This window comes from Callorhinchus milii, unplaced genomic scaffold (genome assembly GCF_018977255.1).
Source record: "Callorhinchus milii isolate IMCB2004 unplaced genomic scaffold, IMCB_Cmil_1.0 Scaffold2, whole genome shotgun sequence".
In the NCBI taxonomy this organism is placed as follows: domain Eukaryota; kingdom Metazoa; phylum Chordata; class Chondrichthyes; order Chimaeriformes; family Callorhinchidae; genus Callorhinchus; species Callorhinchus milii.
The window spans coordinates 97,043,384-97,067,834 of NW_024704743.1; the positions used below are offsets into that span (position 1 = coordinate 97,043,384).

At 40.9% G+C, this 24,451-nt stretch overlaps 1 protein-coding gene across 5 annotated transcripts in view; it reads left to right on the plus strand.

Annotated features, from left to right (window-relative positions):
* cpq (carboxypeptidase Q) overlaps positions 1–24,451 on the plus strand; it is a 133,956-nt gene that overhangs the window by 55,214 nt on the left and 54,291 nt on the right. For all 5 annotated transcript variants that reach the window (XM_007887892.2, XM_042345221.1, XM_007887893.2 and 2 more), the window contains 1 exon segment: positions 12,057–12,168. In XM_007887892.2, coding sequence (XP_007886083.2) covers positions 12,057–12,168 — 112 coding nt within the window.

The following is a 24,451-nucleotide window of genomic DNA, read 5'->3' on the forward strand; positions in this document are numbered from 1 at the left end:
GGAAAGTCAGTAAAGTGAGACCTAAAATTGGACAAAAGTATTTGTGTATTGAAAGACATGGATTATCATAGGTATGTTTTGTGAAAATTAATTTTGGGTGTTTTTTCCCTCTCTTCATGGATCCTACTTTTGAAATTTGACCATAGCCTTTTGTGGGCCTATGATCATAAAAATAATTTTTACCATATGTGTTTGATTTTATTACCACTGAAGCAGAATTAAATACAAAGGCGGAAGAATCTCTGAAAGTGTTTATTTTCTTTGGTTGTCTCATGAGTGATCGTGCAGTTATGTGGGGGATAGTCTCCAATTTGCCTCCTGCAGTTTTGTGGCATTTCAAATATTCCTACACTGACCCGGGCAATGATTGCAGGTGTTTATAACATCACCACAAAAACAGCTTAGCTAAGACAACTCATATAAAGTAATATGGATAACTTAATGTTTCTTGTCACTTTTAATGTTCACTTCACAGAACTCACTTCTCTGGTGTTTTTTTACGTGAATATTTGGAAGATTCTACTTGAAGTTTGAAATTTATAGAAAATAAAGTCCAAGTTGTGAGGAATTTCTGTCCTTCAAGCCAGATGTTCCCATATGTAAATAGATGGAGGCAGAGTTCAGGAGCATTGAATACAGCTGGATGGATGGGAGTTCACCATTTGCCTTTGAAGTGTTGTTGGGATGTAATTTCCCTGCTGGAACTACTGGGGCCGCATATTTGAAATATTTCCAAAACACATTGTGCCCGTGAACATTATAGCAGATACAGATGCTGACAATCATTCTTAATATTCATTGCACCAGTTGTAATGCCCACACTCCAACCCGGCTGAGCTCACAACAGACCAGATAAGGAATCTGAGGTCCGAAATTCTCATCATCATAGTCTTAAGATCATTATCATAGAATCATAGAATCTTACAGGACAGATAGTGGCCATTTGACCCATCGTGCCTATGCCAACTCTCTATCCAACTTGTCCCACTCCACAGCTCTTACCACATAGCCCTGCAAATGTTTCCTTTACAAATACATATCCAATTACCTTTTGAAAACTACTATTGAATTTGCTTCCACCACCCTTTCAGGCAGTGCATTGCAGATCATAACAATAATAATAATAAATAATAATAATACTCTTTGCATTTGATATAACACTTTTCACGTCTTCTGGATGTCTCAAAGCACTTTACAGAATATACTGAAAAGTGAATTGACTGTATATTTGTGGGCGAAATGTGACAGACAATTGCGTACAGCAGTGTCCCACAAACAGTTGTGGATTGAATAATAAAAATAACATTGTCAAAAATGACGCTGTCAAAAAAATTCTGTCTTAATTTAGAAGTTTTTTTTTAAGAATTGCAATAATAGCTTCCAAATTAATACCAAATTTAAAAATGTTCTAACATTCTTAAATGTACCATTTAAGATTCTTAAATTTCAAGATTTGAAGGCTTAAGATCATGAGAACTTTAGCATCCTTGGAGCCCTCCAGGTCTTTATGGCTCAGTCTATTTATATTCAAGAATATTTGCTTTACATGCCAGTAATTCTTTAATCTTGGGACTAAAATGGAAGCAACAGGGACAGATGATCTATGTTGGTGGTTCATTCATCTATTGGATTGTATAAATAAACAACATTGAGCCTTGTGCTAACTTGTGTGCTACTGGTATCTGTGCCTCCAGGTAAAAAAAACATTAAGCAGTAGTAAGCTTGCCCATAGGTTCAGGATAATCATTGTGACCTTGGTTTCAGTAAGTTTGAAGTCAGATCAGCAGAAAAAAATCCTTTGAAAGAAAGAGCGCACAAGGTTTACACAACTGCAAAATTAGACCCAATTATAAAGTCTGAAACTTCCCAATTGGGGACTCATTTTTAATGTTTTATTTGTGAGATTTCATAAATGCCTTTCATTTGTTAAATGTCTCATTAAGAAGTGTTATAATTAATGTTCTGAGATGTTATTTAACACGGAGGGTGCTATATAAATCCAACTTGTTGTCAAATCTCTAAAATATTGAATCATCGAAGAATGGCAAACTACCAGAGAGTAAATAAGCTTTTTAGATGCATCTTGCATTTGCGGAGGATAGCTCGGAGAAAACATTAAAGGTACATTTTATTTGAATCAAAAAAGAAACGGGAATAAGGCAAAGCTGAAGACCCAGGAGCAAAGGCATTAATTCATGTTAATTCTATTGGAATCATTAAATATGCAAACAAATTCCCCAACGATGTGATAAGTGCTTGCTTTTAAGCAGTAAAAAAACACACAGCGAGAAACCACGGTGATAAAATTTGATAATCATAATTTTTTTTATAGCAGTTTTACTTTTAAGAGGCTCTTCTGCTGTCGAGACACATTATGTATGACTGCCTGTGGGTATCAAATTGCATCCATCAAATGCCTATCACTTGGGGTTAGCAAGAAAAACAGGGATCTTGTGTGAACTATTCCTGTTTCCATAAAGGTCGATTTGTCATATCAGTTAATGCCACATCAATATATCTTTACCGAATATGAAGGATAAACATGTCTCAATTGTATTCATGAAACATTTTGATAAATAATGTCTTCATATCAGATTCTGGACTCCTAAAAGTGAGCAAGCTTCATTATAGTGTTTATTCAGAAAATGAGGTAAGGCTCCTAGTGCAGGAGACCACAAAGGTTTAAAAAAGTAGGCGAGAAGATGAGATCAATCAAAAGTAATGTTTAGTGGAATCCATGCTTGGGGTTTAGAAGCCAGTAGCAGCCTTTAGCAGTCTGAAGAGAGAAGCCTGAATGTTAACAATTCTAAAACATAGAGCCTTTTACATTTATATACAACAAAATTACATTTGTACAGCACCTTTCACGTTGGGAGGATGTCCCAAGGTGCTGGACAGTCAGTGTTTCAGGCCTGAGCTGGGGGTCGAGATTGGGGAGGGTGGAGGGCAGGGGGTGAAGCAGGGTGATCGAAAGCACAGTTGAAGAGGAGGGTCTTGAGATGGGTCTTGAAGGAGGCAAGGGAGGGGGTGAGGCGGAGGGACTGCGGGATGGAGTTCCAGAGAGTGGAGGCAGGATGGCAGAAGGCCCGCATGCCAATGGTGGGCGAGCGAGGCGGGAACGTGAAGCAGGCCGGAGCCCACTTAGTGGAGGGAGCGGGAAGGATGGTAGGGTGTTAGGAGGTCACAGAGATAGGGGGAGCAAATCCAAGGAGGGCTTTGAAGGTGAGGACCAGGATCTTGAACTGCAGTGGATGAGGATAGAGTGGTCAACATTGTCGGGCAGCAGAGAGGTCAACGAGGACAAGGAGGCAGAAGGAGTCCTGGTTGCAGATGGATAGAATGTCATTTGTCACTTTGACCAGAGCTATTTCTGTACTTTATTTGTAAACATAACTTCACAAGATCATATGATTACAATATTATTTCAGATGAAAAAGGCCCGTCATCCCATCTGATCTCATCCTCCCATGCTCCTCCCATTACAGCATCAAGCTGCTTTTTGATGTCCAATGTTCTAGCCTCAAGCACCTTTCCTGACAACCTGTTCCAGTTGTTAATTACCCTCTGAATAAAGAAACACTTCCTAGTTGGCAAGACAGAGGCCCTCCTGCTTGGCTCCCGGCAGCGCCTCCTCACCTCAGCCACTGACACTATCACATGCATGGCTGTACTCTTCACCTCACCAATCCGAAACCTCAGTGTCCTTTTCGACCCTGAGCTATCCTTCAAACCCCACATTCGTGCCATGACCCGTTCCGCCTTTCCACACCTCTGCAACATTGCCCGCCTCCACCACTGTCTCTCACCACAGGCCGCTGAGACCCTGATCCATGCTATCATTATGTCCCGATTTGACTATGCCAACTGCCTCCTCACTGCACTTCCCAACTCCTTCCTCCACAAGCTGCAGATTATTCAGAACTCTGTAGCTCATGTCCTCTCCCCCACCAGGCTCTGGGAACCTATCACCCCCATTCTTGCCCAGCTTCACTGGCTCCCCATTTCTCAGAGAATCGAGTACAAAACCCTTGTTCTTACCTTCAAGGCCCTCCATCATCTTGCTCCACCCTACCTTTCCAATCTCATAACCCTATATCAGCCATATACGTCCGTTTGGTCAACACTGGCCTACTTCAAGTTCCCCCGCACTTCCACCCCACCATTGGTGGTTGGGCATTCAGCATTTCTGCCCCTACACTCTGGAACTCTATCCCACAATCCCTCCGCCTCAGCCCCTCTCTTCAAGTTGTTTCTGAAGACCTTCCTCTTCGACCGTGCCTTTGGCCACCCTAACATCCCCACCCCCCACTGCCCTCCTCCCCTTCAGACCCCAACTCCCAGCTTGGGCCCAAAACCCCTGATTGTCCAGTGCTCTGGGACGTCTTTCCAATGTGAAGGGTGCTATGCAAGTTTAATTTGTTGATGTTGTTGGTATCTCTCCTGAAATTGCCCTTTACAACTCTAAACCTATGTTCTCTTATTCTATTGCCTTTATTTTGTTTATTTACTGCCAACATTGCAGTGCCCACCCTCCACACACGTTGTAATGGAGTGTCGCCTTAGATTATGTGTTTAAAGACCCAAGGTGGGGCTGGAACACATGCCTTTCTGCCTCAGAGGTGAGAGTGCTACAAAATGAGCCAGCTGTCACCATAACAGTAGCATGAAGAGCTTTTGCAGATTGTATAGGTTTGGCTTTTTCCACATTTGCTGCTGCTACTGTGAACATTCTTCCTGACAGTTGCAAAGAAGAATGCACCATTATTCAAGTTGCACCAGAAGATAAATAATCCTTGCATTTGCTTTTGCATTACGCAGCTAGGGGAGAACAGAAGAATGACTTCCTGATGTCATAATAATAATCCTTACATTTGGTATAATGCCTTTCATATCAGGGGGACCCCTCAAAGTGCCACGTGTCTGGTGATGTATCATTACTGGGGAGTAAATACCATCAAAACGCAAATAATTTCACAAGTGATTTGAACCATATTTTAATGATTGAAAGTAAAAAAGGTGAGGAGGAAATCACTATATTTATTCCATCATAGATTAATTTAGATACATTTCACAAATTAAATCCACCATGATTTAAACATGCTCCTGTAATGACGTGCAAGAGAGTTGCTGGGTTAGTTTTGCCCATCTTCCTACTTTCTTTGGCTTGATTTTCAGAGCATCAATTAGTTTATAACATTTACAAATATTTTCATATTATGTATGTCACAGATTGTATCATAACCCCTCTCTCTCTAATGAAAATACCCAATTTACCTAAAAATCTGAATTTATGTCTAAGATTTTGATTATGTCCAATCCTTTCAAAATGTTCACATAATATGTTTCTAATTAAGACTTTATGGGATTGCTATTCATCTTGGCAAAAAGTCTTACAGTGAAGCTTAAAATCTGCTTTTCCCATGATTAAGCAAATTGCTAGTCTCAATTTAAAAACTATACTACTGTATCCAAAAAAATCAGCAATTACTTTATGCTGTGGTAATTTAATTCTTCAGACAATTCCCTATAGGTCTGAGATTCCACCCAGTATTAGCATGCAAACTATTTTGTCTTAAAATGTAAAATTGTTCAGAATTGTGGCAAAGTCTTAATTTAACATTAATTTGAAAGCCGTTTCTGATTAAGAACTATGGGAAAACTGCCTTATGAGTCAAGACTGTATTAAAGAATTTTCCAAAATTCTGCGCAAAATTTTATTTTAAGACAAAATGGTCTTACATTTAAGACAAAAAGGCTAGGTGGTATTGTTGTTCCAGTTGTCCGAACTATACATACGTTGCTGAGCATGTTCAATCATTTCAGAGTTCAGGTTCCAGTTAAAAAAAATAACATTCAATAAAACGTTCCCTTGTGATAATAATTGGTTTGGAAGGAAGACCCTAGAATGAAATCTAAATAATAATTCTTGCAAGTGATCTTGTGCATATAACTTCAAAACGTTTTAAAGTTGTGACTATGCATTTAAAGGTGAACTATTTTCCTTACAAAGAAGAAAAGATTGAAAGCTGAGCCATCCCGTGATTTGTGTGTGACTCTCAGCAGCCGGTTACAGAGCAGGATTAGGAAAGTAGGAGAGTGGGTTGCGGCATACGTTGCCCTGAAGGTTTTATTTTCTTTAAAAAAAAACTTTAAATAGTAAAGTCCAGTGGGCGGATTGGTGTAAGAGTTGCTCTCATAGTCTCACAATTGTATTGATGCATATGTGGCACTCCCATTGCTCCATACTATGAAAACCTATACAGAGGATTTTACAACATTGACATAGCAAGATAGGAATGCAAAGGACTGGGAAAGAAAAGTGCGGTCCAACTGGTATGTACCAAAGTAAAAATAAATTCTTCATTGCTCTATCTCTCATGCAGCTTAATTCATTTTGTTGCTCATTTTGTTAATATTTAAAATGAAACAACCTTGGACCTCGTACAGCAGTTATTTAGACATTATGACCACCTTTGTGATCTGGGCTCAAATCCAGTCAGACTGATGGAATGAAAGGCTCGTTTCTCTGTTTGCTGTAAACGTTTTTATTTGAAATGAATATCAGAGACGCAGCCCATTTCCTCAAGGGTGTAGGCTCACAGCACAGAATTCCTCCAATCGAATAACAGGAATATTAAAGGGAATCAGGAGAGAGCAGGAAAACAGAAGGTTCATATGGAGAAAAACACAGAGCAGATTTGATGGCCAAGTGGCCTCTTTCTATATTATAACATGCTGTGATTGTATAAATAAAAATAAGTAATCTTGCATTTGATATAGTACCTCATCACATTATCGAGATATCTCAAAATGGATATACCATAATTATTATTATATTATTATAAAGTGATTGTATTTTGTGGGAGTTGTTGGCCAGGACACTGGGAGAAACTCCCTCCTTGTTTCAAATAGTGCCATGGGATCTCTAAAGCTAGGTGGGACCTCAGTTTAACGTTTCATCCAAAGGACAGCACCTCCGACAATGCAACACCTCCTATTATTGCATTGGACTGTCAGCTTAGACTATGTGATTCCAAGTCCCAATGTGGGACTTGAAACCCACAACCTTCTGACTCAGGCAAGAGTGCAACCACTGAGCCAGGCAACTGTAACGCTAAATATGTTATCCAACTTGTGATACAGAGTATCTCCTGAATAAAGAAACATTTCGGTTTCCAGCATTAATAACAACTGCCCCACATTAGTCTAGACTATGTGAGTTCAAAATCCCAATGTGGGGTTTGAATCCATGACTCCTTCTGACTCAGAGGCGAGAATTCTACCATCTAACTGAGGCAAGCTGACACTTTAAAGTTATAGCTCCTTCAAGCATCATGATGAGCACAAAATTCTACCCAGATGTAACTTTTAGTAGTTACAACAACAATTTGTCCCAATATAGCACCTTTTACATAGGGTTTTGCCCACAAAATATAGAGTCAATTCACTTTACAGTATATTCTGTGAAGCACTTTGAAACGTCTAGAAGATGCGAACAGCGCTATATCAAATACAAGGATTATTATTATGATAGGGAGAACAAATCAAGGACTTTACAAAGACTCTGCGCTTGCTTGAGCTGGAAGGGAGACGGGAGGGTTTAGGGATGGTGGCTGAAAGTGCAATTGAAGAGATCCTATTTTAGACTGCTTTTGAAAGCTGAGGAGGAGACGAAGAGGAAGGATTTTGGAATACAGTTCCAGAGAACTGGGTAAAGTAGCCGAGTCAGTCAACATGCAGTCAACTTATCAGATACTGCTCATGCAAATAGATTCTATTCACTCAAGAGAAATCTAGGCAAATTTATTAAGGAAGAGAGGATCAGCAGTGACAGACCAGGAGTCTAATCGACAATGTGCAGCACAGTAAAAATGGGTGTTGAGCAAAGCTCTTGTATTGATGATGGTTGGGTTTTTGTGGATTCCTGTAGCTTAGTGGTTAGAGCGCTCTCCTCACAAGAGAGAGGACCTGGGTTTGATTCCCGGGTAGGGTGAAATGTTAGGCAAATTTCCTTACTCCACATGCCTCTGTTTACCAAGCAATAAGCAGAAACCTGGTTGTTAGTCGATTGGCGGATCGCTTTTCCGGGGGTAATAATCCCTTTAAAAAAATGTTAAGTAATAATTTGATCACTCAATCTACGACTGTTTGTGGACACTGCTGTGCTCAGTATCACTTTACAATATAAAGCCCTTTGAGACGTCTCGAAGACGTGATAAGACGCTATATCAAATAGAAGTATTATTATTATTTTTATTATTATCAGGAGTTTATTGTAATATGAGTGAGGGTTTCTTCTGGAAATTTGATAACTGCATGACCTCTCCCCCTCCTTCCTGTGAGGGTATCTATGCATCTGTGATCTTTCGTTTAGCTCCTTTGTGAGAATTTGTTCTTTTGAAACAAACAAAGTTTTGCTTTGACTGGTTTCAGGATGATAAATGTATTTGTTGAAAACCGAGAGCAGCTGCCTCCGCTTGCTATAAACTGCAAACAATCCTATTGTTTCTAATGGGTTAGATTAATTCTAACAAAGACTGAATGATACTTCTTCAACTGAGCATTATACAACAATGAGCACCAGGAAGGAGCTGAAATGTGCCAGAAGAATAAATGACTGAAGTAGAGCAGTGTAAACACTGACCTGATCCAAATAAACTGGAGTGAGATCTCGTGTCTCAGATTTCTTATGCCCCCAGGCCTCACCCTTCACTACCTCTGTGACCTCCGCTAACCGTACTGCCCTGGTTACTCCCTGACAACACTAGCCTGCTATATGTGGATGAGCTTTCAGACATTCTGACCGCGCGTGCTGGAACTCCATCCTAGACTTCTCCATCCGCATCTTCAAAGCATGCCTTAAAACAAAATGTGGTCACTCAATCCCTGACTGTTTGTGGGACGCTGCTGTGTGCAATTGGCTGCGAGGTTTCGTCCACAATATACACAGCCAATCCCTTTACAATATATTCTGTGAAGAGGTTTGAAATGGATCAACAACAATAAGAAGGCATAATAAGGAGCCATATCAAATGCAAAACTTATTATTATTATTATTAAGACCCATTTTTCTTTGACCATGCCTTTGCCTATCTCCCTGTGTGAAGAACTTTGAGATGCCCTCTCAAGGTAACAGTCTTTATATAACTGTAAATTGCAATTGTAATAGTTCTGTGATCTGTCCTTGAGTGTACCAGACCTTCATTGTGAGAATTGTGCTCTTTGTTACACAAGGACAGACAGAGATTTATGAAATCAGATAGGAAATAAAAGCTGGTGTTGAGAGGCAAGAAAATTATAACATGACAATAGTATTGGTTTGTGTTGTGAGTGTGTGTCCAGGGTAGAGAGAAAACAAAAAGTCACATTCGTAACTGGCCATAACATTTATAAATGTTTTGTGGAAGGTCGGGGAATAATTATCACATGGACAAAAACAAAGTACAAATGCGTACTTAATCTGTCTGTAATAACAGGTGCAGGATTAGCCCCCTCCCCACACAACTGTGGTAGAATGGTTTTGGCTAAATATTAAATGTCAGCATCTTTTTTTAGGATGCATGGAATGTGTGTATTATGGGAGAGGGGGCTTCCTTATTCCTGGCTACGGGAATAGCTTTTTAATCCTGCTTCACCACAATACCATGAAAATCTACAGCACAGAAGAAGACTATTTGGCCCATTGTGTCTGTCCTGGTTTTTTAAAGGGGAATCCTTTAGTTCCATTTACCTGCCCGTTCTCCAAACTGCTCCAATTTGCTGCTGTTTAGATATCTATCGAGTTCCCGAGTTCTAATTGTCTGGTTCACCAGATATTGTTCTTCCTACAAAATGCACAATCACTACATTTTAAAGTACTTGCAGATGTGCTCCTGATGTGATAAAGTGCTATCTCAAATGCAAAGATTATTATTGCTACATATACTGGCTTCAAACGATGATAATTACCACACCCAATCTCACGCTCCCATTTCCCCTCAAGTTACAGGATCAGATAAGAAAGAGGTTGAATTTTATTGCAAATTGACTTGACTTATAACTTTTCATAGGCATTTAATATCAGGCGTTGTGACTGTTTATTGTAGGCAAAAACAACAATCCTTTGCAATAACAACATCCCACGGACATCAATGAATGATCAATCCATTTGGAGGATCATTGGCTAAGATATCGGAACATAATTATTATTAATAATTTGATATAGCACCTTATCACATCATTGACATCTCAAAGCACTGCGTAAGATACACATGTTATTGTGTGTAGTGTGATTTCATGAGTCACCAAATTCTTCTTATTTTTTTTGAAGGAATCATTACCCTTCAAAATTTGTTCTGGTTTGGACAATCTTCATCATGGCGATTGTTTTCTACATGTGTCAGACTATCAAGTTCAGTGCTGAGGTAGCACTGCATTATAATAATCCTTGCATTTGATATATCATGTGATCAAGATGTCTCAAAACGCTTCACAGGATTTTATTGTGACTAACATTTGCCGAATGCGTCAGTGAATTTGGAGGATTGTTGGCCAGGATACAGGAAACTGCCTTCTCTTTTCGAGTAGTGTCATTTGATCTTAGACATCCACTGAACAATTGGTTTCACGTGTCATTCAAAGATGGCACTTCTAACAAGGCAGCGCATCCCTAGAACTGTACTGGTGTGAAGCTAAACTGTGAGTTTCAAGTCTCCACGTGAGGCTCAAAACTTCAAACTCAGAGGCGACGCCTGACTGTTGGAGATGCCGGCCTTTGCTTTCGATGATAAACCGAGGGTCAGTCACCATTTCAAGTGGACATGAAAGAAACCATGAAATTGTTATAAAAGAGGAGAGTTTCTCCCAGTGCATTTGGTCCTATCTATTCTATTCATTTCATTATGTTCTTCCTATTCATATGTAAGTACTTTTAGGAACTATGCCAATCCTCTTATGCCAGATAACATCTCTCCCAATCATTCCAGCTGAGGTCAGTTTGTCTTTGAGAAGTGCCAACAAAGGACTTCTACACTACTGCATTCTTGTGACCCACTGCACAATAGTTAGTTAGTCTGAAAAACTGGTATCCAAGCATGTAGAAAACAGATAGCTATGTCTATACTTCTGCAAAGATGCTGACAGCAGAGCTGTGACATCTAGATAAATATAAGCAAACTGATCTCTTAGCTGGTATTATCATATCACTCACAGTGCTCTGATAGTGTCAGCTGCATAGATGCTTCAAGCACCGTTGAGGCAGAAATAGCTCAGAACTCAGAGGCCTTATTACAAGATTGTAGTACAGAGAGCGATGGAAAGGTGAATACTGTTAAAGAAACTGTTAAAGAATACTGTTAAAGAAATATGAAAGAATAGAGGTGTTGGTAAAAATAGTCCTTGCATTTGATATGGCACTTAGAAAGTTGAAGGGTATCAAAAAGCTTTAGAGACAACACTTGTAAAGTGTAGTGACTGTGTAGATGTAGGTGAACATGGCAGCCAATTTATGCATAGCATTGCCTCATAAACAGCCATGAATAAGTAACCATGTTTATCTGAAGGACACTGAGGGAAACTTCTTCTCTTTTCGAATAGTGCCATGGGATCATTAAAATCCACTTGAACTTCAGTTTAACGTCTAATTCGAAGGACAGCACATTTAACAATCCAGTGCACTTTCAGCACTGCACTGGAGTGTCAGTCTGGATGAAGAGTTTCGAGTCCCAATGTAGCGACTTTATTAATAATAATAAATAAACCAGATATACATCACACTGAGCCATGAGAGTTCTGCTCTGGCACAATCTACTATCGAAGTGGAGTTGTGTGAAGTCTCAAACGGACATTCTCTCAATGTAAAACATGCTATTTAAACGTAAATTGTAGTTGATGGCCTTGCAGGTGTCTTACTGGCTGGAGGCCAGGTTCAAACTCCTTGTTTAAGAATCATGTTAGAAATCATTGCATGTTACACAATAATATCTAATTTAAGAAAATGTGGTCACTTTGGATTGTTTATTAAATTGCCTTCACTTTGTTTGTTTATTACATTGCTAACAAAACCCTTTTGTCTCCAGGTTGTGTTGGTTAGTGGTCACTTAGACAGCTGGGATGTTGGGAGTGGAGCGATGGATGATGGCGGTGGAGCGTTTGTATCATGGGAGGTACTATCCATTATCAGAGACCTTCGTGAGTATCCATATAGAATGAAAACATCTGTACAAATCCTCTGAATCAGAAGGTTGTGGCTTCAAACCCCACATCAGGACTTGGAATTAATATCATCACTCCAGTGCAGTGCTAGGATTTCGCTGCATTGAAGTTCTGTGCTTCGCATGAGATGTTAAACCAAGCATCTGCCTGTTCAAGATAAAGATCCCAAGGCATTATTCAAAAGGAGACAGGAGTTTCTCCCAGTGTCCTGGCCAACAATCCCCCAGATTAAATTGGTCATTCACTTCATGGCTGTTTGTGGGACATTGGTGTGGATAAATTGGCTGTCACATTCACCCACAAAACACACAGTCACTATATTTTGTACTATATCCAGTGAAGCACTTTGGGGCATCCTCTGATGTGAAAGGCTTTATATCAAATGTAAAGATTATTATTATTTTAAAATCAGTGATAAACATGAGTTACATGAGTTGTGTTCAGACTCGAAGTGTATTCTTTTAGCTGGCTGAGAGCTTTTATAGTATTTACAGCCTCTGACTAAAATATCCAGCAACATATTAAGAGACCCGCGATAATAGCGTACATTTTTTCTTCTTTTCCCTCTTCCTGCCTTGATGCACTGACTTGACCTAAGGCATAGTTGGGTGGCTGGAATCTCTAGTACCTTATTCAAGTGGCCATTGCTAATACGTGAGCAAAAATTGTGCAGGCTGTTCAGCTATGGAGAAATATGAGAAGCTAACCAAAATATTATCCTTCTCTGAGGTCGGAAATTCCCCATAGTCTTAACTTTATGACAACTGTCCTAGATTTCTGAAAGTCTTAAATGCAGAGTTGAAGCTTTTAAAAGAACGTTAAAAGAAACTGCTGAAAACTGGTGAGAAAAATTAAGATTGAATATAAGAAGATTCCAATAGTCTAAGTTTAAATCTTATATTTTGAGATGCGGCAGGTAAGGATAGGATCAGGCTGGTCAGTGATTGCCCCCAGATTTACATCGCCCATTCTCATTTTAGGTTCAGACTTAAAGACGTGCCACTTAGGTGAGGTGTTGGAGATCAGGCCATGGCTTGAAGTGTTACTTCAGTGTGAGACAAATGCTTTTAGAACTATTAGTGCAAATATTGCTGACTTTGAGGAAATGTACAAGAAGAAAGTGGACATAAGTTGACACTCAAATTCTGTATTGTTGGAGGTGCTGTTCTTCGAATGAGATGTTAAACTCAGTTCCTGCCTCCCTGTCCAGGTGTATGTTGAAAATCCCATGGCCCAATTCAAAAAGAGAAGGGAGTTTCTCACAGTGTCTTGGCCAAGAACCCCACAGGTAAAATTGGTCACTCACTTTATGGATGCTTTTGTGGCAATTCCTCATGTCTGTTTTGTGGAACATTGCAGTGTGGAAATTGAATGCTGTGTTTGTCTACAAAATAAAGTCACTGCACTTTACCGTAAATTCTGAAGTGCTTTGAGAGGTTTTGATGACCTGAAAAGGCACTGTATTTAATGCAAGGATTCTTATTATTAATAATAAAATGGAATAGTCTTTTGAAGATCACATATACACGTAAAGCCAATTACAGCTATTGTAGAGAAAGCTACAGCCCAAGACTTTTTAGCATTATATTACAGAGTTCTTGATGCATTTCCTGAAAGTGATCGAAGGCAGCAATAAAATTCTTTGAAGCACAGTTGCTTAAAATGGGCAGTTAATTTACTTTGAACAGCTGATATAATTGACTTAGAACAACAACAACAAGATTTCATTCATAGAGTGCCTTTCACGTTGGGAGGACGTCCCAAGACGCTGGACAGTTGGGTCAGGACCCGAGCAGGGGGGAAATGGTCAGGGTGAGGGGAGGGAAGGGAGGCAGCGAGGAGGGGTAGAGAGTCGAGAGGAGAGCTGATGGCACGGCTGAAGAGAAAGGTCTTGAGACCGGCCTTGAAGGAGGAAAGGGAGGAAGCAAGGCGAAGGCACCGGGGGATGGAGTTCCAGAGTCTAGGGACTGAGCGGCTGAAGGCCCGGCCACCGATGGTAGGGCAGTTGGGACGGGGGATGTGGAGCAGACCGGAGCCAGAGGAACGGAGGTTATGGGAAGGTAAGTAGGGGGATAGTAGGTCGAAGAGGTAGGAGGAAGCAAGGCCGTGAATGGCCTTGTAGGTGAGGATGAGGATCTTGAATTCGATCCTCTGGGGGATGGGGAGCCAGTGGAGGCGAGCGAGGGGTGGGAGTGATGTGGTCGCGAAGCCTGGTGCGGGACAGTACACGAGCTGCAGAGTTCTGAATGACCTCTACATATAGAATGCATATCAGAGGTTCATACTGTAATTGGAAAGGTGTTATTCTGCATAACTTGTACAGTAGCAAAAATAAATCCTAAAATAATCCAGTCAGAAAATTTGTTCATGTTGAAGAATCCTTGTTTGTTACAGTATTTTGCCATATGATCCACACTTAATTCAGATATTAGATTAAAATAAAGAGCAGTGCTTGTTTGACAGTGTTCAACTTTGCAAATAGCAACAGTGTGGATTGATGGGGTGACCCTAACACTCCCTCCGCTCATAAATTTAGCCAAAAAAAGTTTGGAACTGAATCATAAAAAAAGTGGAATTCCGGGAAGCGTTCAACAAAGTTTCACAATAGTTAGAATTAATGTTTAAATATTGCTGTAACCTATGTTATCTCCTCATGCCGTTACACAAATAGACATGCCTTGCAACAGGGCTGCTGTTATTTAACTTAACCTCCTCCACTTCATCTCCACAAACGGCTTCTCCTCTAGTCCCCGCACCATCTCATGCGGCATTCCTTAGGGCTCTGTCCTTGGTCCCCTCCTCTTCAATATCTATATGCTCCCTCTTGGTGACATCATCCGCAGACATGGGGTCAACTTCCACATATATGCGGATGACACCCATGTCTATCTCTCTGCTTCCACCCTTGACTCCAGGACCACTGCTGTCCTGACAGAATGTCTGTCAGACATCGAGTCCTGGATGAGAGTTAACTTTCTATAGTTGAATGTCAACAAGACCGAGGCCCTCCTGATTGGCTCCCGTCAGCGCCTCCTCACCTCAGGCGCTGACAGCATCAACATCCATGGATGCACACTCCACATTACTAAGTCAGTCAGGAACCTTGGTGTCTTGTTTGACCCTCAACTATCCTTTCTACCCCACATACATGCCGTGACCTGCTCTGCCTTCCCCACCTCCACAACATTGGGTGGCTCTGCCATTGTTTCACACCGCAGGCCGCCAAAACCCTTATACACACATTCATAAAATCCAGGCTTCATTTAGTACGCAAATTCCTTGCTTGTCGGTCTCTCCAACTCCTTCCTCCATAGGCTGTAGATCATCCAGAACACTGCAGCCCATGTCCTCTCCCACACCAGGTTCCATGACTCTATCACCCCCATCCTCCCTCGATGCCATTGGCTTCCCATCACACAGAGGATACAATTCAAGATCACCTTCAAAGCCCTCCATGGCTTTGCTCCCTCCTACCTCTGCAATCTCCTAACGCCCTAACATCTTGCCGACTTCCTACGCTCAGTGGGCTCCGGCCTGCTTCATGCCCCCACCTCGCCTGCCCTACCATTGGCAGGTGGGCCTTCAGCCACTCTGCCCCCAACCTCTGGAACTCCATCCCACAGTCTCTTTGCCACCCTCCCTTGCCTACTTCAAGACCCATCTAAAGAATTCAACAGTGCTTCTGATCACCCTGCTTCCCTCCCACCCTCCCCAATCCCTACACCCAGCTCGGGTCCGAAACACAGACTGTTATTCGCTTTGGAACATCCTCCCGACGTGAAAGGTGCTTTACAAATGTAATTTTGTTGTTATTGTAGTATTATAACTTCTCAAGATGAGCAGATTAGACGCTGGACGTATTCTGTGGAACTGCAATCACAGGATCATCCCACGGTTGGAAAGTAAACAGCTCGATGTCAGTTTGTATCATCCTGACTGGAATTTACTTCAGAGTTTTAGAAAATCATTTTATCAGAAACTGATGCAGAAGGGTTAGATACGGCAATGTAGATTGAAACATCACAAAAGACCTATTGATGTGTCATTCCACTGTGCAGGTTGCAACAGGAACTCATTGATCTACAAAGACCTGCGGCAGACGTAGCTCACTGACTCATCTGTAATATTTGATGAGTGGGTGCTTACTCTACTTCTCTTACTGACTGACTCTCGGTCCTAATGTGCACTTTTTCAGTGCACTTCCTCAACTTTTTCATTAAGGTACGACACAAAGGTTGTAGGTGGGTGGGAGAGTGGGGAGTGTGGCGGTGGGAGGGTGGCAGGTGTGTGTGGGAGGGTATGTGGGGTGGCGGTGGGAAGGTGGGGGCTGTGTGTAGATGGGAGGTTAGAGGTGTGTGGAGGTGGGTAGGAAGGTGGCGGTGTGTGGAGCTGGGTTGGAGGGTGGAAGTGTGTGGAGGTGCGTGAGAGGATGGGGCTGTGATGAGGTGGCAGAGCACGGGTGTGTGGAGGTGGGTCTCAGTTCTGCCATTGAAAGGAAAGCTAGGCAGCTTTTAGCATTGGCAAGATTTCAAACCACCGAGAGATGAAGTCACAAATAGCCTGAAAGAAAATATTTTGACCGCAACACTTGGAAAACTCACTTTTGTTATTAAATAAAGCCATGGAATCTTTAGCAACCATCTAAACAGACAAGTTGGTTAAACAAATCTAAAAGATGGCACCTGTGGCAATGTCAAGGGCATGAACTCATGGCCTTCATATCCAGATGTGTGAATGTGACTGAATGAGTCAGGCTAACATCTGGAGATGATGCTTCACAATCCAGTATTTTAAGACACATTGACAATATATGCTTATAATGAGGAAATTCCATTGATACATGCATCGTCACCCATCACTTTAATGAGCGAGGCCAATGTTATTCTGGAAAGCTTTCAATACTGTACCACATAGCTAAGTTATTCCATTTCGTCCTTTGTATTTCAGCCAATGTTTCTTTGTTGTATGAGACACTTCCATTACTTTGGTTTTGTACATAAGTAGCAGTTCAGGGCCCTCAGGCAATTGCATAAACCCAATCTTTATTCAGGACCAAACAATTTTAGTTTGTTTTCCCAATCAAACAAAACATTTTTCCACACTCTCTTGATCTCTTGGGGCCACCCACCACTTCCACCCCTTTGCAAATGCTGTTCTTTCACAGACCGTGTAGATGGAAATGGTCCCAAATGCCTTGGCATAGGTTTTGTTCCCTCCTTGTGGATTGGGAATTCAGTGTGTGGAAAATCAGAGGCATCAACCCGATTCTATGTGATGAATCATGTTAGTACTGGCCACCACTCCCACTCTCAGAGCAAACATTTTGAAATGATTTCAGAGAGACAAGGGAAATGAACCACAACTATTGTCACACTTGAGTTTCTTTTATTGAATGCAGAGAAGGAAATCACACACGTGAAAATTTCAGTGTAATCAGGAATGTTTTGAGAAAATTCTTAAAACTAATAATATCTTGTGAATGATTAATAATAATAATTCTTGATTGATATGGTGCCTTATTACGTCTTTGAGACGTCTCAAAGCGCTTTACAGAATATAGTGTAGAGTGAATTGACTATATTTTGTGGGCGAATGGATGTTACAATCTCATCTCTGCTGGGCAGATCTATACTGACTTCCACATGATGTAGCCTACTTGTCCTGCATGTTTAATAAGTCTCCATACCTGTGTCAATTCCTCATGTGAATTTTGGCACAGTATGAGCTGAGAACTTGTCTCTTTCAGAGGGCAGAATATCTTTTGTCCTCTTTGTAGCAATACAAAATTTGGCAGACAAATGATGGTTTGTAGCAGATCTTTGATTTGTAGACATGGACAGGGATATGATCAACAAAACATAAAATAACAACATAGCTCTTTCTTACTTGACTTCAACAAGATTTCAACCAACGCTGTACTGGAGCCACAGCTCCAGTGCAGACTGTGAGCGCCTGAATAGTGAATATATAGCTCTCTAGTAATGAACAGCAAACACCAGTTTAGTTTTAATAATAGTATTAATCCTTGCATTTGATTTAACGCTTTTCACGCCTTCTAGACATCTCAAAGCGCTTCACAGAATAGACTGTAAAGTGAACTGACTGTATATTTGTGGGCGAAATGCACAGCCAATTATGCTTAGCAGTGTCCCACAAACAGTCATGGATAGAAATTACCAATTTATTATTTTTTTAAATTCTTTTTTGAGTGATTACTATCAGGCATGGAGAGTAAGGAAACTTTTCCAAGGTTTCACCCTGCCAGGAATCTTTAACGTTGATAAAGAGCTGGGAATTGGAACAACTTTTAATAATATTAAAATGGTCACTCAGAACATTTTCAGAGGGGGGTCTAAAGATCCTTCCTCTCTAAGAGCAATAATATTTGAGGGGAGAACAACAACAACAAGATTACATTTGTATAGCGCCTTTCATGTCGGGAGGAAGACCCAATGCTGGAGTGTACAGCATTTCAGTCCCGAGCTGGGGTCAGGTAGGGAGAAGGGAGGGAAGGGGAAGGGAGGTGACCAATGGCATAGTCGAAGAAGAGGGTTTTGAGGCGGAACTTGAAGGAGGCTAAGGAGGGGTTGAGGCGGAGTGATTGGGGGATGGAATTCCAAAGGTTGGGGTCAGAGTGGCTGAAGGCTCTCCCACCAATGGTGGAGGGGGTGGGGCGGGGGATGTGGAGCAGGCCAGAGCCAGCTGAGCGGAGGGAGTGGGCGGGTTGGTAGGGGGTTAGGAGGTCGCAGAGGTAGAGTGGGGCGAGGCCATGGAGGGCTTTGTAGGTGAGGACCAGGATCTTGAACTGGATCCTCTGAAGGACAGGGAGCCAATGGATTTGGGCGAGAATGGGGGAGATGGAGTCACAGAGTTTGGTGCGGGAGAGGACACGGGCTGCAGAGTTCTGGATTATCTGCAGCCTGTGGAGGGAGGAGTTGGGAAGGCCGACAAGCAGGGCGTTTGCATTGTCGAGCCTGGAGGTGATGAAGGCATGAACAAGAGTTTCAGTGACCTGAGGGGTGAGGTAGTGGCGGAGTCGAGCGATGTTATGGAGGTGAGGGAAGGCTTGGATGTGGGGAAGAAAAGACAATTGAGAGTCGAACAAGACACCTGGGTTCCTGACTGGCTTGGTGAGTTGTAGTGTGCAACCATGGAAGTTGATGCTGCCAGAGCCTGAGGTGCAGAGTTGCTGGTATGAGCCTATCAGGAGGGTCTCAGTCTTGTTCACATTCAACTGTAGAAAATTTGCCCTCACCCAGGACTTGATGTCGGACAGCAGTGGTCCTGGAGTTGAGGGTGGAGGCAGAAAGATAGAATTGGGTGTCATCCCACACATATGGAAATTGATTTGCATCACCCGCATTTACAATGCAGTGATGCAAGTCAACACACAAATAAAATTACCTTCCCAAATGGACTCAAAAGCCTGACTTCAGCACAAATACCTGCACTTCAAACTTGATTCATATACGAGGATTTTATAAAGCATTGTTGGCGTCATACTGTATATTAGAAGTGTACAAAATTGTGCCTAGAACTTCTCCTCCATTGCTAAGCTGTGTATTCTCTTCATGCTATTTAAACAATTCATTAAGCCAAGCCACGTAGATGCAGTTAAGACATTGTTGTGAAGAGTTGGTCCTCAGCACAATGTAATTGTGCATTTCTAAACTAGAAGATTCAACTGTTCTCAAAACAAGAATTGAACGTTTTCCCAATTCAAGAGATAGTAGGTTATGGAATGAAAACAGTAGATGCTGCAAATGTGCAACTTCTAGAAGAGAAGGATAGATTATCTTTTCAGTGAGAGAAAATGTTAGATTGTTTATTTTGGCGACTGTTTGTGGGACACTGCTGTGTGCAATTGGCTGCCACGTTTCGCCCACAAATATACAGTCAATTCACTTTACAGTGTGTTCTGTGAAGCGCTTTGAGATGTCGAGAAGACGTGAAAAGCGCTATAGCCAATGCAAGGATTATTATTATTATTATTATTTTATTCAGAAACCTAGCTGAGGGACAAAGTGTAAGGTTTAGAGTGATGCTGAAATAAAAAAGAGTAAGGGAGAAGCAAGGCAAATCAATACATATCACACAATCTTTAATTGAAGATTCTAATGATTGTTCAGCTGAACACCATGGTTACATTTCCTCTTGTCCAGCAATTACTTTTAATCACTCAATCTTATTGATTTATCGTACCCTTTCCATTGCTCACTCCAGCCTGATTCTCCTGCAAACCGTATATCTTCTGCTACCTTCATCTGCTGCTGTGCTTTCCATTTCTTGTTTACATAAACCTCTGTTCCTTTGCTTATTATAGCTTTATAGCCACTCTTCCTTTTTTCTCCTTGTGCATAAGCTCGGCCTATAACCTTCATTACCTTTGGCTACTCTCAGTTAATCTTGCCCTCATACCCTATTCAGGAGCACTCCAATGGTTACCCATCCTCTGGTCTCTGTGGCTTCCTTCAACCAGTCCTGTCACTCCTTAGGGATGTCAGTCCATCTCTCCCTCCTTTTGTGCGATTCTCTCAGATCCTGTATTACTTCTCAGGTGCGGTTTACCTTCCTGGTCAGGAGAATCCTATGATTGTGCTGCTTCTAACCAGACAGCCTGATCCAACCTAGTCCCAATTTCATCACCATAGGGATGATTTAAGTAGACCATGTTGGAGAGGCAATCCAATTCTTCAGTGTTCATACCAACCACACAACCCGCTTATGAATCTTATTCTGCCTTCAACTAATCTGAGTGCAGTAGGAAATCACACGTGGAATTAAACCAGAGAGTGAGAGCTAGGCTCTGCAGAAAGGGCCCTCGGTGCAGAAAATATTAACTCTGAGCATGAGGTCTGCTCAACCTTACACAATTCCTCCACAGCCATCTATTGCACTGTGGTTAGGGAATGTCTGTGATGAAGCATAAGTAAGTTTAAGTGCAACAGTAAGTGCAGTGTTAGAAAAAGATGCCCAGAAGAAAATACCTACAAGTAATTGTTGATAGAAAGAAAACAAGCAAAAGAGGAAAAGACGAGAGAGGAGAAATAATAAAACAGATGTGGAAACAGGTGTTTTAAAGTAATGCTTGGAGCACAAGAAAGATATATGTTGAAGGAAAACTGAAAGCGCTTTGGGACGTCCTCCTGATGTGAAAGGCGCTCTATAAATGTAATTTTGTTGTTGTGTTGCTGTTGATGTAATTTGAATTAATGAAGCCTTGGTTAAACTAGGACATTGAACATGAAATTAAAATACAGGGCATAGAGCTTATAGGTGTCAGCCTGGCTCAGTTGGTAGCTCTCTCTCATCTGCGTTAGAAGATGAGAGTTCACCATAGTCAGGGCTTTCAATCCATTTTTGGAGGTGCCATTCTTCAAATGAGATTTTAAACTGGGGTTCTTTGGGCCTGTTCAGGTGGATGTTAAAGATAAATGATAATAATCCTTGCATTCTCACATCAAAAAGAGAAGGGAATTCTTCTCGGTGTGCTGGCCAATAATCATTCACTTCATAGCTGTTTGTGGAACATTGCTGTTCACAAATTGGCTGTCTGCCACATTCGCCTCAGAATACTGTTACTATACTTTACAGTAAATGCTATGAAAAAAATTGAAACATTTCTCTCAATGTGAAAGCTGCTAAACTACTTGTACGTAGTTAAGTAAAGATATAAAAAGTAGTAGATATGGGAGAAGGAAATAGAGGGATATGAGAGGGGGATAGGGAGAGGTGATTATAATGGGCACAGAGCAGTTGGGCTGAATGGCCTGTTTTGGTACAGGCTGTGTAATGTTATGTAGTGTTAGGCAAAGGGATTTAATAAATTCCTTCTAAACCCGCCCCTATTTTTTTTCCAATAATCCTTAGAGTAGTCCCTCTTGTCATTGATTCCCCAATTATAGCTTTTCTCTATTCAACTCACCTCTATCGTATCCCCTCAACCTCCTCTGCATCAGTAGAAAAAACATTCAAGAAGAATCTCCCAAAGATTGATATCTCCCAATATCTCTAATTATAAACCTGAAGGCAACACAAAACATCAAGTGAATACAAATATTACATTATACCAATGCAACAGTCAGGTCCTGTTGCTTCTTCCTGTCAAAGAAAATTGGTTTATTTTCCCCTGTTGTGATTCTGCAAGTCTTGTCACACACTTGGCTGTAAGATGGGTGACATGACCTGAAGGCATATGTATGTGAACAGCAGCAGGTATCTGCAGTATATTGTGTCAGAATGAACTGAACATTTCTAGCATTCTATATCTAAGAATTATTGTGTTAAACACGGATTTGAAATTGAAATCCTCTGTGAGGGAAATTGCCTGGAATGCCACCCGTTTCCTTGTCCTCCTTGAGTACTGAATGGCATTGGCAGCACTTTTTATACAATGCATTAGACCCATCCAGAGTGTATTAAAACTTATCCAATGCAACACTAAGATGTGGTGGGTTAAGCTGTTATACTATTACTTCTTTTTAATTGATTATTTCATCTATTCAATTCAAAATTCAATAGCATAGTGGCTAGAGCACTTGTCTCGCAAACGAGAGGACCCGGGTTCGATTCCTGAAATATTTGGCAAGTTTCCTTACTCCACTCGCCTCTGTTTACTTAGCAGTAAGTAGGAGCCCGGTTGTTAGTTAATGGGCGGATAGCTTTCCAAGAGTAATAATCCCTTCAAAAAAATAATAATAATAATAATTTGGTCACTCAATCCCCGATAGTTTATGGGATACTGCTGTGTGCAATTAGCTGCTGTGTTTCTACTACAAAATTCACAGTTAATTCACTTTACAGTATATTCTGTGAAGCGCTTTGAGACATCTCAACGACATGATAAGCGCTATATCAAATGCAAGAATTATTATTATCTAATAATTGATTCCATTGATATTTTGCAGCATATTAGCAGTGAGCATTTATCACTGAGCTAAGATATGCCAGAAAATACAGTTTGGTGTTAACACCAGTTAAGCAGATTTCAAACTCTACTATTTTCCAATTGGCACCGAATCTGTGAAAAATAACTAATACTTGGTAAATGAGGTCTGAAAGGTTTGTTCGTGATTTATGTCTGAATTTTGTATAGAATGTACTTTCCTTTAAACCAGTGGTAGCCAACCTGTGGCCCACAGGGTCATCAAGCAGCAATAGCCCTGAACATTCACATAGAGGTTGGCCACCATTGCTTTCAATATTTAAGGTGCATTGCTGCAAAATCATTTGTACTACTCTTTGTCAAAAACAAAAACAACAAATTACATTTATTTATTTCATCTCGGACGGATGTCCTCAGATGCTGTACAGTTAATAACAGTTCAAACAAAAGAATAAAGATATTGTTTCATGATTTAAAACTATTAGTGATACTGAGCACGCTTAATAAAGCTCTCAGTTGTAGCACCATCCTGGGTTTATGGCTTGTTTGAGATGTACTTGATGCTTCAGTACATTCATTACAACATACATATGTATTATATACAAAGTACCTGACTCATTGTAACTACTTCACCGAATAGGGCACTATTGTCTTCTCTGTTGATGACCAATTATTTAAGTCAATTACACTGAATGATCCTCCAAACTACCCTATTGATGTGGATTGTCATCTTTAACATGCAACCGTGCACAATTTACTTGATAAATTGATATTAGATCTTGGAACATTACCTATTTCTAGAGAAATTCGAATGTCTATGCATCATTGATCTGAATATTAATAATACAATCCACCCTAAAGGTCACGAATTGCATCAGGTTTTGTTAGATTTACTTTCAACACCTTCACTAATTTATGGCATAATGAAGATTATAGGGGGGAAATGCAGTATTGTGATGTGATCCCATAAAATCTATGAAAACTCCACTGTAGCACGACCAGCTGGATGCAATGCCTCATTAGCTGTCTTATAAACTAGGCATAACAAATGGCTAACATGGAGGTCATCAGTTCATTAGGGGAGAGTTTAGAAATAATTTCTTCACTCAGAGGGTTGCTGGGGTTTTGGCATTTAACTGGCTGTTGAAGTTAGATCAATGAAACCATAGAAAACATCTGGATAAACACTGGACAGTAAACCTGAGGGTTTATGAGGAAAGACCCGAAGAGGAGGGATAATTTAGTAATACAGATAATAACAGCACAGATTCGATGAGCTGAATGGCCTCCCTAAGTACTGAACATTTCTGTTTCTATCTTTCTATGAGCTTCTACTGCATCACTGCTCTGGATTCAACTCCATTTGATGTTGGT